The 15,078-nt window shown below is 37.9% G+C and overlaps 1 protein-coding gene across 1 annotated transcript in view; it reads left to right on the top strand.

The window, feature by feature from the left end:
* LOC134674169 (neuropilin and tolloid-like protein 1) overlaps positions 1-1,266 on the top strand; it is a 35,496-nt gene extending 34,230 nt beyond the window's left edge. Inside the window, exon 16 of the mRNA XM_063532224.1 lies at positions 1,199-1,266. Within this exon, the coding sequence (XP_063388294.1) occupies positions 1,199-1,266 (68 nt within the window). The remainder of the gene's footprint in view (positions 1-1,198) is intronic.
* Positions 1,267-15,078: the final 13,812 nt, after the last annotated feature.

Here is a 15,078-nt window from a genome sequence, read left to right as displayed (position 1 = left end):
TTTGAGTAGCAGTGTGAGATACGAGATTTTTTCAAAGTAGTAGTACGAGTAGCACCGAAATATACCTTTACACTCGGAGTAATTAACAACGGAGACGCCATGTCTAAAATTTTCGGTACAAAATAGTCTGCCGTTTTTTGCGGGGGAGGGGCACATCAAATGTATAGGTACGTCATGTCAGATAAACGTCAGTCCATACATATGGTTGACCATTGGCCGCCTATTTTCGACCGAGGGGAATGCCTGTTAATGGCGGCTCCATTGTTAATTACTCCGAGCCTTTACAGTACATATGGTCCTATTTTTCCGCACTAGTGCGTAAAATAGCACTTTACGTGCGATGTCAAAAGTTTAAAGGGCCATATGTACTGTAAAACATTGTACGATACACGTGCGAATAGATAATTCGCAACTCGTGTCTATTTAAAACACTCCCTTCGGTCGTGTTTTAATTTATCGCCACTCGTTTCGAATTTTCTCTTTTACGCACTTGTATCGTAAATAACTAGTATGTATTGTGTATTCTTTTGATATTTTACATGTTTGCGAAAAAGGATTGCCTTTCAGTGTTCTGGAACAACTGGAAATAATTAGTTTTTTTTTTTTAATTTATTGAACAATAAGCTAAATAAAGTACATTATTATTACAACAATAGGGGCGTGATTCTTAACGAACAATATTAGCAAAGTAATATTTTGGTTTTAAGAGCCAACAGGAGTGGTCCTTTCTCCATACAAACGTACTCGGCTGTTTCTTCTGTGGGTTTTGATGCTACAGCAATGATTTTTTCAACACAGATTAATATTGTCAATATCTGTGTCGGACCGTTTTTCTTTTTTTGATATTTTTGTTTTTTAAGGCGCTAGAGCCCTTCAAAAATGGCCAAAATGGCCTCATTGACTATGCCGCAACGAGAGGCGTAGTATTCAAAACTGATATCAATTAGCCAAAAAAAACAAAACGGTCCGACACAGATAATTTCATAATCATGTAGACTTCCAAGTTTGGTTAGGATTGGTTGAGTTTTGGAGGAGGAAACAGTCGAGTACGAAACCTCGATTTTTGAGTTTTTTACGCGGGATTTTTCGCCTTGTCCTTATCGCACTAGTTTTAGGAGCCGCTTCCGTTAGTGAGACGGGTATCGGGTGGACGGGGACCTAAAATATTTAAAACTCAGCTCCTGTTTCGTCTTAACAGAAGCTGACGGGCGCCCTTTGAGCACCGAGACCACTAAATCAGCACCTGACGTCATACAGATCTACTGACACTTTGTAAACTTGACTCGCTAATTGTAAACTTGACTTTAAAAGGTTCGTGTTAGTCATGTATAAGTATAGTTGATATATAATAAACATCATTTATGCAAATAAAAAATAAGCATTACTTAAACAATTGTTTTATTTCCTTCTTACGATTCCCTTCGTATTCAATCAATCAATCAATCAAAATATACTTTATTCATGTAGGCCTAGCAACAAGCTCTTATGAATCGTAATTAATCTTAATCTAATTATCAGAGCAATTTATTGATGTTAATATTATTCCGTAATAAAATTGGATTATTATACATGTCAAATTTAACACTAAGAATTTCACAAAAGGATCGTCAAACATTAAAAAAAAATTAAAAAAAAAGTATAAAAAAATACTAGTCTAGAATTTCTAGAATAAAATCTAAATGTCAAAAAAAAGCATAAGTAACAAACAAGTAGATAATATTACATCGGAATATCCATTTCCTCATCAATAATCAAATATACCTAATAAATAAATAATCATTTCGAATAACAATTAATCCCACGTTGTATTATCATTCATGTAGTCCTGTGTGGTATAATAAGCTTTGGAAATAAGTTTACGCTTTACATAATTCTTAAATTTATTAATAGATAATTCAGTAATATGGTTTGGAAGTTTATTATAAAATCTTACACAATTACCCATGAATGATTTTTTAATTTTATGGAGCCGAGTGAAGGGCACTGCGAACTTATGTTTATTTCTAGTATTAATATTATGGATTTCACAATTTTTCCTAAAATTTACAATATTTTTATGTACATACAGAATATTCTCATAAATGTATTGACAGTGCACTGTCATTATGTCAATTTCCTTAAATTTATCTCTAAGTGAGTCTCTATGGTTCATTTTGTATATTGCTCGAATAGCCCTCTTCTGCAGAACAAAAATGGTATTTATCTCTGAAGCACCGCCCCACAGTAAAATACCATATGCCATAATGCTATGGAAGTAACTAAAATATACTAATCGAGCTGTTTTCACATCAGTTAACTGACGGATTTTGCTCACTGCAAAAGCTGCAGAGCTCAGTCTATTCGAAAGAGTAGCAATATGGGGACCCCACTGGAGTTTAGAATCTAAAGTTATACCAAGAAAAACTGTACTATCAACTAATTCCAATTCCTCATCCTTCACAATGACACTTGCTTGCACATGCCTTACGTTACTACTAGTGACAAACTTAATACATTTAGTTTTTTTCTCATTTAACATTAAATTATTAACATTGAACCAATTTACTACTTTTGAAATAGCATTGTTTACATCATTGTAAGCTTGTTGCTGTCGTTTGACTATTGCAATAAAAACCAAATATCTGGGAGACCGATCTTTGCTCGGAAAATATATAAAAACTCAGAAATGCGCTTTTTCCCAGAGATAAGACCTAGCCAGATCGATTTATCGCCCCCGAAAACCCCCATATAGCAAATTTTATCGAAATCCTTAGAGCCGTTTCCGAGATTCCCGAAATAGGTATAATACTCGTATAGTTAGGTAGATATTATATTTATAAATAAACAGAATTGTTCATTAAGGCCCACTTGCACCATCCCAATAACCCGAGGTTAAGCGGTCAAACCGTTAACTTAGTGTCAAATTGTACTGGTAACCTTGGTAACTCCAGGTTTAACCCGTTAACCTCGGGTTAGTAGAATGGTGCAAGTGGGCCTTAAAGGTATAAGATAGATACACGTAGACTCCGTAAGATCTTTGCTGATAAAATATAAACTAGTGCCTTTATTTTACAATAATATTTAAATTATTATTTAACTACAAGCCACTTGGCAGACTTACTAAATTATCAATAAACAAAATCAACCCCAAATCCTAAAGAGCCTAAAGGCACAAAATAAAACAAAATGCAAGACCTCGCCAATCATTCGTTATAATTAAAACATGAAAATTCATCACCAAAGACAGGCTAATAAACCTTGGCCGCGAAAACAAAACAATTTCATTATTTATTTAATCTAGCTGAATTCCGTTGATACTGGATTCGGGAGCGACAGAGACAGGTAGGAATAAGGACTGGGCTGGTTTGGCCAGAAGGGGTTTAGTCGTTTCAAACACACAGATAGAATCATACTTTGTCTTACTCTAGTACTGGCACCCAAAAGAAAAGGGTGAGTATAATTAAAATTAATTAATTATCATTTATTTAAGGACCAACTGAGATCATTTTTGTTAGTACTTACGACTATGACTTATAAACTATTGTTAGTATTATGCTCTATATGCTATACAATGTCATTTTGTTACACATGTTATAGAGATAAATAAATTAATTGAAATTAGAAAGAAATGAAATTAAATCAAAATATGATATAATAATAACGATTTGATTAAATGAAAATAAATATTAGATACGGATAATTTCCCTGGTTCTTACTGACTGACAAGTTGTGTTTGCCATGCTCTAACGCATACATGCGTCCCTTGGAGTGGCCGGCGCTGGCCCATCGTATAGAGGAGCCATAGGTACAGTCAAGTGTAAAAATATGGCTGCACATACAGGGTGGAAAGATAAGTCGGGAGGGAAACTACCTTAAATCCTTAAGCTGGCTCATTTTACAAAGGAGACATTCCTTTATTTTTAAAAAGAAACAAAATGATAATGATGATGGTAATGAGTCAGCTCGACAATCGATTGTCATTATAACTGTCAGCCTTAACGGTTGTCTTTATTATTAAATCGTTTCGAGTGCCGCGGTGATTTTAAATTCATTGCATTTTCCAATCAGAGGCTGATCGTTAAAAAGCTATAAAGTAAAGCGTACGTATCTTCCAATGTTTCATTCCGGTGTTAGGTAATAACTAATAAAAAACCGGCCAAGTGCGAGTAGGACTCGCGTTTCTAGGGTTCCGTACATAAGTCCGACTCACGCTTGACTGCACATTTCTAATAGGTTTTCCTGTCATCGATAGGTAAAGAACTATTTTGAGTATTTTTTTCAAAATTTTAGACCCAGTAGTTTCGGAGATAAATGGTAATTTTTTGGCTATTTTCTTAAGTAACTTCGAACCTATGTATTTTAAAATTATATAAAAAAAAATATGTCCATCTTTGGGTCACTAATTAACATATGTGTACTAAATTTCAACTTAATTGGTCCAGTAGTTTTCGAGAAAATAGGCTGTGACAGACGGACAGACAGACAGACGCACGAGTGATCCTATAAGGGTTCCGTTTTTTCCTTTTGAGGTACGGAACCATAAAAACCGTTGGGAACATCTCGTTTCAAAATAACGCTGAATATTTTGTGCAGTGGAAACATGGAAACGTAAATAATTTAAATAAAGCTTGTCCCTACAAGGTGTTTTGAAATAAAATACCAGGTAAAGTTATTGTTGGACGAAATTTTGTAATTACTGTGTGCCTGTGTTAAAAATACAACCTGAATTACTTTAAAAATTAAATCCGGATTGGCGGGTACGTACAAGCGATAGGGTTGAGTGGGAGAAAGGAGGGGAGGCCTTTGCCCAGCAATGGGACACTAAACCAGGCTAAAAAAAAATTGTGTTATAAGGTGGTGGTACTGGTGCTCGACGCGGTCCCAGTACACGTCATCTTGAAACTTAAGTCATTGTCAATAGAGGTGACAGCAGGGTGTCATCTATTGGGCATTAGCATGTCGGGCACTAGTAATAGGAAATTCGCAACGAGTTGCGATAAATTAAAAAAAACGACTGAAGGGTTTTACAGTACAGTCGCCATCAGATATATCGGAGCGGTCATGGTGTTCACAAATATCTGAACACGCCTCTATTGTCAATGCGTTAGAGTGCGTGTTCAGATATTGTGAACAACTTGGCCGCTCCGATATATCTGATGGCGACTGTACATAAATGGCCCTTTTTTACGACATAGTTACGTAATGTAATGTGCTAATTATCTCACTAGTGCAGTAAAGTAGCACCGTATGTATCGTAACAGTACATTGTGCAACGTGGGAGGTAGGGGAGATTTTGTAAGCGAGGTCTATAATTCCCGACAGCCGCAGGACCCCCGTATAAATTAGTGACATAATTAAAAAAAAGCTTAAACTCCCTAGGAAGTTATAGCTTTTTTTTCACAATCCATAACTCCCGCGGGAACAATATAGGCCTTTGTCCTTCAGTTAAGTACACCTGCATGAAATAAGGTATTTTTGGAGCAAGTGTTATGAAAACAATATTTAGCTAATGTATTCAAATATTATTATATTTACACAATATTACTACATTTTATTAAGAATATACAGGGTACATAAATAATCATACAAAAGTAACTTAAATATATCTAAATATTAAAATATTTTAATCTAAAAGGCCTCCGCGGGCTGTACCTAGCTACCTGCTTATTTACTTATCAAATATAAAATATCATATCGTTCACGGACCCAGGCGGTTTTGTAATTGGTCGGATAACCAATAAATGTTATATTTAACTACCCGAAAATGTACAAATTGTTTGGTTACTTTTATTTAAATATCTAAAGATACGGACTATATAATAGTAGTAGTATACGCTCATATAAGCTTGTGTCAGACATGTCTGCACGCTATTATAAAATGTTTCGTTTCGTATAAAGTTAAACTTAGATGCATGCTCCGAAATTGAGAAAAATGAGCGCCGTCTCGCCACCAAAGTGCTTTGGCAGTTTAGAGAGGAAATTTTAAATTGGAAATATAGTGTCTTATAAAACCCAGCTAACAGCAAACTAACATACCGGGTGTGGCCTGTAACATGAGCAAATAATTAAAACATAGATTGTACTCCTCAAACGGTGACACTTTTGTTCAACAACTTTTAAAAATTATGAAGTATTTAGACTCCCTATTTTTCATACAAAATAAATATTATCTTCAATGGACGCCATCGCCACGCCATTATCATTGTGATTGACGTTGCTTGTCACGCCTTAAACATAACAAAATTCGCAATACATTGCGTCTTAGAATAAACGTTTAAGTGTATTAAAATTCAAACCACAAGTAATGAAATAAATGCATTTGTATTTGTATTTGAAGTAATTTTTAAAAGTCGCTGAACAAATGTTGGTCAATATGAGGAGTACAGCCTACGGTTTAATTTTTTGCTCATATTACAGGCCACACCCGGTATATTCTTAGAGCATTTAGTAACGCGAGACGTCATGGCTGTCATTTTCTGTACGAAACAGTCTGCCGATTTTTGAGGGGGAGTAGTGGCGACGGCGGGAGCGATAACCGGTCAATCGCGGATGGTCTAGGACGCAAAATGACTACTTTTTATATCACCTCATTTTACATAGGTAGATTAGGTTCGTTAGGTATCTTCAAATGGCCGAAGGCCAAACAGCACAGCACAGCACAGAAGCGGGGCTCCGTCAATATCGCTATAAAGTTAAGATAAAACGGAAAAAATAATATGGGCATTTTGCGTTCTAGAACGTTTACGATGTAGACTAATAGCGATATAGACAAAATATTACAGTAGTTCTTTTGTGTTCTAAACCATCCGCGAATAACTCGCGATAAACATAGGTTGGAGCGAAAGGTCCGATCGCTGTGTTACGCTCCAACCTAGGGTTATCGCTCCCGCCGTCGCAAGTCGCTCGATGTCATGGCCGAGCCGTAGTTCACCAGACTTTACGAAGCAAAACATTACAATATCTTGTTACAACATGCAAATTTCGTTCCAAAAAACAAGTTAAACAACTTTAAAATTAAAATCTCATTTATCTTTCATCATCATTGGCCTTTTCATCCTTTTTCAGATGTTTATTACAGCTGCTGTGTATTCCGAGAGTCGCATTTTTTCTAATTTTTTATACTTATTTTTTTGTCTTATTTGATTTTTTTTACAGATGATGGACATAACAATTTTACTGTTGTGCCTCGCCGTTCAAGCGTCGGCAATCTGCCCTGTCGGTTACCGATACGACGAAAACGACAAAAAATGTCACGAAACCATTTTGACACCATTAATAAGTACGAGTAATTTGAGTAGACGTCAGCTTGTCAATCCGCCGGGCAAACTGAGCAGGTTTACGGAAAACATAAAAAAATTTGTAGACAGTGAAGGCATGATTGACACCTATCTCTGTCCCACATCATGGACGTATGACTTTGTTAAAAAGATATGCATTCGGCCACCGAAACCGAAAAGGAGATACATGGAATTGAAGCCTGTGAAATGTTCTTATTGTAATTTGAAAGAAGATAAGATTGAAAAGAGAACGAGAAAGCCGAGAAAATTGGAAAGAGTGGATCTGTTCCAAGTTCCAATGTATATTGCGCGGAGTAAGAAGAAGAATAAGGATGCGTTGGTGAATGTTATTGAAAAAGTTATGAAAATATATCTATGATGAGTAGTCTATTATTTGTATCTCCTTGGATTTCACGGGCCTATAAATCCCGGCCTCTTGATGGGATTGCGTCAGGGGTGCGAAACTCCTATGAACGGTCTGCCATCTTTTGGCCTGAATCGGAAACAAACCGGGTGTGGCCTGTAACACGAGCAAATAATTAAAACATAGATTGTACTCCTCAACCGGTGACACTTTTGTTCAACAACTTTAAAAAATTATGAAGTATTTAGACTCGCTATTATTCATACAAAATAAATATTATCTTCAATGGACGCCATCGCCACGCCATATCATTGTGATAGACGTTGCAAGTGTATTAAAAATCAAGGTTAGTTTTAAAAGTCGCTGAACAAATGTTGGTCAGTATGAGGAGTACAGCCTACAGTTTAATTTTTTGCTCATATTACAGGCCACACCCGGTATGTGCGAATGTATATTGCCAAAGCAAGTGCTACCATCTACCGTTCTCGTCTGTACATTTCCTTGTGCATATATAGTAGGTTCTGCCATCTTGTGGGCTACATCGGAAGTATATACGACACATTTACGCCTCGCGCCAGTAATCTGACGGCTCCTATGCTGCCCTCTATACTCGTAGATCATGCAGGCCTATAGCAGGAAAGATCTCGACTGTAAAAAAAGGCGCGAAATTAAAATTTTCTGTGAGACGATATCCCTTCGCGCCTACATTTTTCAAATTTGCCGCCTTTTTCTACTGACAAGATCTGCTTGACCGACTATAATTGCAGAAAGATGATTAAATATTCGCTCAGGATCCTTCTCATAAAGTGTGTGGGGAGATTTAAGAATATCATATCCGGACTGGACCAAACGCTGAAGTGTCATGAAAAGTCATGTCATTACTCTTGATAGTGTCGGGGCCGTAATACAGACGAGAGGATAAAACACAAAATTGTACATTGACGAAAATGCCATTGTTCAATGGAACAGCTGTACTCCTAACTGTATCGGTGGACCTTATTACAAAAGGCATAACGTCCAGATGGGCAGTTAACAGGTGGGATATGGTATGTCAATAAAACTGCCATCTAGTGGGAAAAATGATGAGGCATGTCCTCGTCACTGCACTGATAGGAAATTAAACCCTCAGGGGTCTGATTCAGATACCAAGCATTGGAAACTAATACTTATATAATATTAGGGCATACTGAAAATTCCTGGACTGGCCACTTAGAAAAAATAAGTCGGTTTTTTTTGTATTTTTCTATATCAGAATCCAGAAACTAGAGACGATTGTCACCTTGGCTAGACCGGACGGTATCTGAATGCTTGTAAAATGCGAGTTATTTTGATATCGTAGTCGAGATCTAGCTTCAAGCAGTGGATTACCAGCACTCTTTTCTTTCTTATATTTTTGTATGCAAGTGCGGCCGGAGGGTAAATAACATGGCATTTATTTCGCATTTACTACATACAAGTCCCGTTTAGGTACGTAGGTAAATAACACATTTAGGTCCCTTGCATTTATGTCGGTTTGATCTGTGTCCACTGCAAAATGCTACCTATTTCATCACACTCTTCTTCTTCTGGGCGAGCTCGCTCCATCGTAGGCCACGTCTACGCCTCGGCTAGTCTGTGGCCATGAGTAAGCCCATTCATCATAAAAAAAAACACTCGCTCAGTAAATGTGGAATTTGCAAGCAGGCTTAGCGGGAGTAATAGAAAAAGCGCTCTAGGGAGTAAAGGTGGTCAGGGCCACTGACGAGCCTTCCAACAGTCCAAATAGTGGCTGCAATCCAAAATCGGTCCGTGAATATCAAAAACGTACAATGTTTAATATTAGGATGCCGTCCATTTGGATGAATCCATTGTAACGGCATTTGGAAGGCTCGTCAGTGGCCTGCTTAATGAAGTTTCTAGTACCATAATTAACAGTTTCTTGTCTTTATACTCAGAGATGTGAAAAATACTTTATAAAAAGTATTTAAATACAAAATACAAATACTTCCTTGATAATACTATTTCAAATGCAAAATACAAAATAGTTTTTGAATTTGTATTTAAATACAAAATACGAAATAGGTATTTTCAAAATACTTTTTTAAAATACAAATACTTTGCGATAAAAGGTACTCTAAGTAGTGAATACCTAGTCTGATTTAAAAAGTATTACTCGGAATTTCCGAGTTGAAAAGACTCTCTTTATTCTTTGAAATCAATCCTCTATCTAAAGTGCAAATTTTTAGTGGCGGCGGCAGCTGCTGCGGAGGCGGCCGAAAACGCAAAGGTTGGGAAGTATCGCGGTCTCGGCGCCGAATACATTTTCGTTCCTTTCGGCGTCGAGACCCTGGGTCCGTGGGGTCCTGGCGCCTTGAGTCTCTTTGGAAACCTTTCAAAGAGACTCAGGGACGCAACTGGGGACCCGAGAGCTGGCAGTTACCTCGCTCAACGCTTTAGTCTGGCAGTTCAGCGGGGTAACGCAGCCAGCATCTTGGGGACCTTGCCACAGGGGCCTTTTTTAGATTTAGTTTAGATTAGTTTTATTTTATTTTAGAATAGTTTGTATTTTAGTTTAGTTTTAAGTTATTTTTATTTATTGTTTTTTGACTTGTTTTTGTACCATATATAATATATGAATAACATAATAAATAATATTAATAAATTTTTAGTTGTTTGCTCATATTAACCGGTAGGATGTAGGTATGGATGACGGATACGCCAATACGGCCAACTTTTAAAGCATTAATTTGTAATGTTTTACAGCTATTAAAATGCCTCTCGTTAGTGTGATGAAAACGTCTCGTTTGTGTTTCACCAGGGCAAAAAGTTTGTTCTCCTCTCGTGCCTTGAAACCCTCGCAACACTCAAGATTCCACTTTTTTAACCACTTGCTACGCTTGTGGTCATGTGCGACGTTACTAAACAGCAGATTCAACAGTTCCATGTTAAAAGAATATGAGAGTTGCCAGGATTGTAACATCAGAAGAGATTGTAGCTCCTACCTACATTACCTACCTACTATAAAGTATTTTGTATTTTGAAAATAGAAAATAGGTCCCAAAAACTATTTCAAATAAAATACAAAATAGTTTTCTTCAAAAGGTATTTAAATACAAAATAGGTATTTTGCATTTTGTATTTGCATTTTAAATACAAGTATTTCAAATAAGTCACATCTCTGTTTATACTTCATTATTTGTATTGCAAGTGTGATGAAAAACATTGATTGTAACTCGGGGCGTAATAATATTGCAAACTCAAGTCTATAAATCGCTTTGCAATATTTAACTTACGCCCTATGTTGCACAATGTACTATTGTATTCCGAATAGTCCCGTAAATAAAGCCCTCAACCAGTGTTCGCTTAATTAATTGAACTTTGGGCCTTTGTTACACAATATCGAAAAACGATGAAACGCTGGCGCCATGCACAAAAGATGTAGTGGATAATTATTTTCCAACGTTTTTCACAGAAACGTACGAACGTGATGCTATATCAGTCAGTCTCGGTACAAATAGTACTGAGATTGACTGAAGTAGCATGATACGAACGTTATGCACAAATGGATATGGAAAACAAGTACATCTGTGGCATCGATTTAAACGAGATGAGACTTCCAGACCAATTGTGATGTTATCTATGAAAAGGGACCTTATTGTCGATGGCGCGTACGCCGTTATTAATGATGCTCCGATATAAATAAAATGCCGCGCGACGCTGTGCCGCGTAAGCGCCATCGACAATAAGGTCCCTTTTTATAGATAATGCCCCAATTATTGTCTTTAATTAACCTAGGTATATCTTTTTGCTGAGATATGCCAATTAAGAGTAGGTATTGTATGTATCCCAGTGGCGGCGCGTCCATATAAGCCGATTCCCACCGGCTTGCCTGTTTTTCGACGTTTGAGTAGAGCTAAAGGAAAAATGTAAGCCAAATTAGCCCCCCCGGCTTGCCTAGGGATATGTTTGACGCGCCGCCACTGATGTATCCATCTATCAATTCAAACCTACACTGACATCGGAAAGATATCTGATTGATGTCCAATACGCCGATACGTAACGGACAGTCAGCGTCATATAATAGGTAGGCACCATATAATTTGAATGGCGTACAGAACTATTTGAATACTTTGTATGCTACTAATCTACGACGCGGACTGGACAAGAATAAAGCAGGCCACTGACGAGCCTTCCAAATGGATGCCGTTATAATGGATTCATCCAAATGGACGGCATCCTAATATTAAACATTGTACGTTTTTGACATTCACCGACCGGTTTTGGATTGCAGCTACGCTATTTGGACTGTTGGAAGGCTCGTCAGTGGCCACCTTAAGCGCAACTGAACGAATTTTCATTCATGCGGTTTTCACCTTTCAATAGAGTAATTTTTGAAGAAGGTTTAGGTGTAGGTAATAATTTGTTAAGGTTTTTATTTGTATAACCCGTGCAAAAGCCACGGCGGGTCGCTAGTAAGGGCTTGTGCACAAATCACGCGAGGTTCGATAGGGGGAGGGGGGGGTCACGAAAAAATCGCGATAGATTACGTTGGGGGAGGGGGGCATAAGGAAACCTCACGTGTATTTTCCTACAGTGAACGAAACTAGGAAAAATAACCTACCACATAGGGAATGCAAATCGGTTATTTTGTATGGAAATAACCGCGGTTTCGGTTAATAACCGATTATTTCCATACAAAAAATAACCGATTTGCATTCCCTACTACCACATGAGTAGATACTTTTTCTCGGTTTCGTTAAACAAAAATCTTCACTCTGCACTTCAAAATAGCGAGTCTATTTAACGAAAATAGAAAAATAAACATGATTTTCTACATGCAATACTATTTATCTTAAAATTAGGTCGAATGAATAAATTTCAACTAAAATACACAGTGAGGTTGTGTGAGAGGAGGGGGGGGTAGCCAAAAACCTCACCAAATATCACCATGGCGGAGGGGGGTCAAAAAGTAGCTGAAAATGCCTCGCGTGATTTGTGCACAACCCCTAAGAAATAAGGTTTGGGATTATAGAAAAAAACCGGGCAAGTGCGAGTCGGACTCGCGCACGAAGGGTTCCGTACCATAATGCAAAAAACGGCAAAAAAAAAGGTCACCCATCCAAGTACTGTCCCCGCCCGACGTTGCTTAACTTCGGTCAAAAATCACGTTTGTTGTATGGGAGCCCCACTTAAATCTTTATTTTATTCTGTTTTTAGTATTTGTTGTTATAGCGGTAACAGAAATACGTCATCTGTGAAAATTTCAACTGTCTAGCTATCACGGTTCTTGAGATACAGCCTGGTGACAGACGGACGGACGGACGGACGGACGGACGGACGGACAGCGAAGTTTTAGTAATAGGGTCCCGTTTTACCCTTTGGGTACGGAGCCCTAAAAAAGACCAGACAAATGCGTTTAGGACCACGTAAAAAGGAGGTTTCCTTCATACATAAAATACAAAAATCCATATTTAGCAAAAGGTCGTCTTCGGCAAATCTCCGTGTCACTTATAAATTAAGTGAAATATAGAGAAATCGGAGCGTGTAGAAACTTTGTATGTATGTAGGTATTTATACATTCTAGTTGCTCTATTTTCTTTATATTTACAAAAAAAGAGCATCAGACATACGGCTCGATTCGGGAAATGAATTAGAGATTCACTAGATATGAAATAGTAAAGATATGTGACGTTACACGGCAAAAGGTACCTTATGGCGGCTGGCGCCGCGATTCGGGAAGTGAATTAAAGATTCCGTGGAACGTCTGACAATCATAACTTTACTATTACATAAATATCTAGTTAATAATTCATTTTCCAAATCGCGCCGATAGTTATATGAATGTGTAAAAGTTTCATGTCGTTTTAAAATGAAAGCGTTTCTTCGAATGTATGGGAGCTGCTTTGTGGCGGAGGGTTCGTTGGACTCTAAATCCAATCAATATAAGGCTAGATTAACCTAACCCACACCTGTGTAATGAAGATAATTAAACGTGGCGTCAGTATCGCTTGCAGCCGGTTATAACCGGATCGGGCTCAAATTGAATTTTATCCAAATTACTAATCGCACGGTCTGGGAGCGCTTTTTTGTAATGGCAGTTGCTGATAGATCAGCATGTTTGTTTTACAAAAAAATCTGTAGGTACAAGAGCATAAATCCAAAATATGCCAAAATTATCGAGCGTCTTGTGTATAGGTAGTTGTCCATCTATCAATTTCATGAGCCGTTTTACATAAACCTATTTGTCAGTCTATTCCCCAAGAAGAAAGAAGTTTGTCTATTTGCCAATTTGGAATTTATTTGGAATGGAATTCCTTGCCGGCGTCTATATTTCCGTGCTCTTATAACCCGGCAACCTTCAAATCAAGAGTGAACAGGCACCTTCTGGGCGAGCTCGCTCCATCGTAGGCCACGTCTACGCCTCGGCTAGTCTGTGGCCATGAGTAAGCCTATTCATAATAATAAAAAAAAAAGTCAGTAAGAACCAGGAAAACTATGACTCATCCTTTTCTTTTGGGTGCTAGTACTGGTGTTATATAGACAAAGATAGTAATGTGGTTCTCTGTCTATTGTTGAGATTTGAGATGAGACAGTCCTTTGACAAACAATAGTTTGCCTCCTACATCATTAAAAAAACCGGGCAAGTGCGAGTCGGACTCGCGCACGAAGGGTTCCGTACCATAAAGCAAAACAAAAACGGAAAAAAATGCAAAAAGAAAACGGTCACCCATCAAAGTACTGACCACTCCCGACGTTGCTTAACTTTGGTCAAAAATCACGTTTGCTGTATGGGAGCTCCACTTAAATCTTTATTTTATTCTGTTTTTAGTATTTGTTGTTATAGCGGCAACAGAAATACATCATCTGTGAAAATTTCAACTGTCTAGCTATCACGGTTTGTGAGATACAGCCCGGTGACAGACGGACGGACGGACGGACGGACGGACGGACAGCGAAGTCTTAGTATAGGGTCCCGTTTTACCCTTTGGGTACGGAACCCTAAAAAATGGTTGTCTGTAAAGTCGGTTTACGGACGATAATTTTATGATAACGTCATAAGCAAACGTGTGGCCGTAACGTTACCATGGAGATCCGTCCACAACGTTACCATGGAGATAATATCTGTCCACAACGTGACACTTTTTCGTGCGTATAGCAGGTGTTCATCGATTTATAAGACGATATCACGTCAAATAAACAATCCTAAACAAAACCGAATAGTGTGCCCTTTCTGGTTGAACATGTCACAACGGTCCAAACACATTGCGCCGTATTGAGAGGGATTCATTAAGGGGGAGTTAACCCCTCTGGACCCGCGGGTACCACAACCGTACACCGTACGGACTTTTTAGGGTTCCGTACCCAACAGGAGGACAATCAGAGCGCTATAGTCGCACCAAGAAAAGTCTGCAGCGGATTTGATAGCCCATGCAGTGTAAGTGTTATTTATACGTCATCGTTTCATAGAGGGTTGACGTT

This window comes from Cydia fagiglandana, chromosome 19 (assembly GCF_963556715.1).
Source record: "Cydia fagiglandana chromosome 19, ilCydFagi1.1, whole genome shotgun sequence".
Taxonomy (NCBI): Eukaryota; Metazoa; Arthropoda; class Insecta; order Lepidoptera; family Tortricidae; genus Cydia; species Cydia fagiglandana.
Note: the sequence above shows the minus strand (reverse complement) of the source record. Positions and strands in the feature narration are given on the sequence as shown.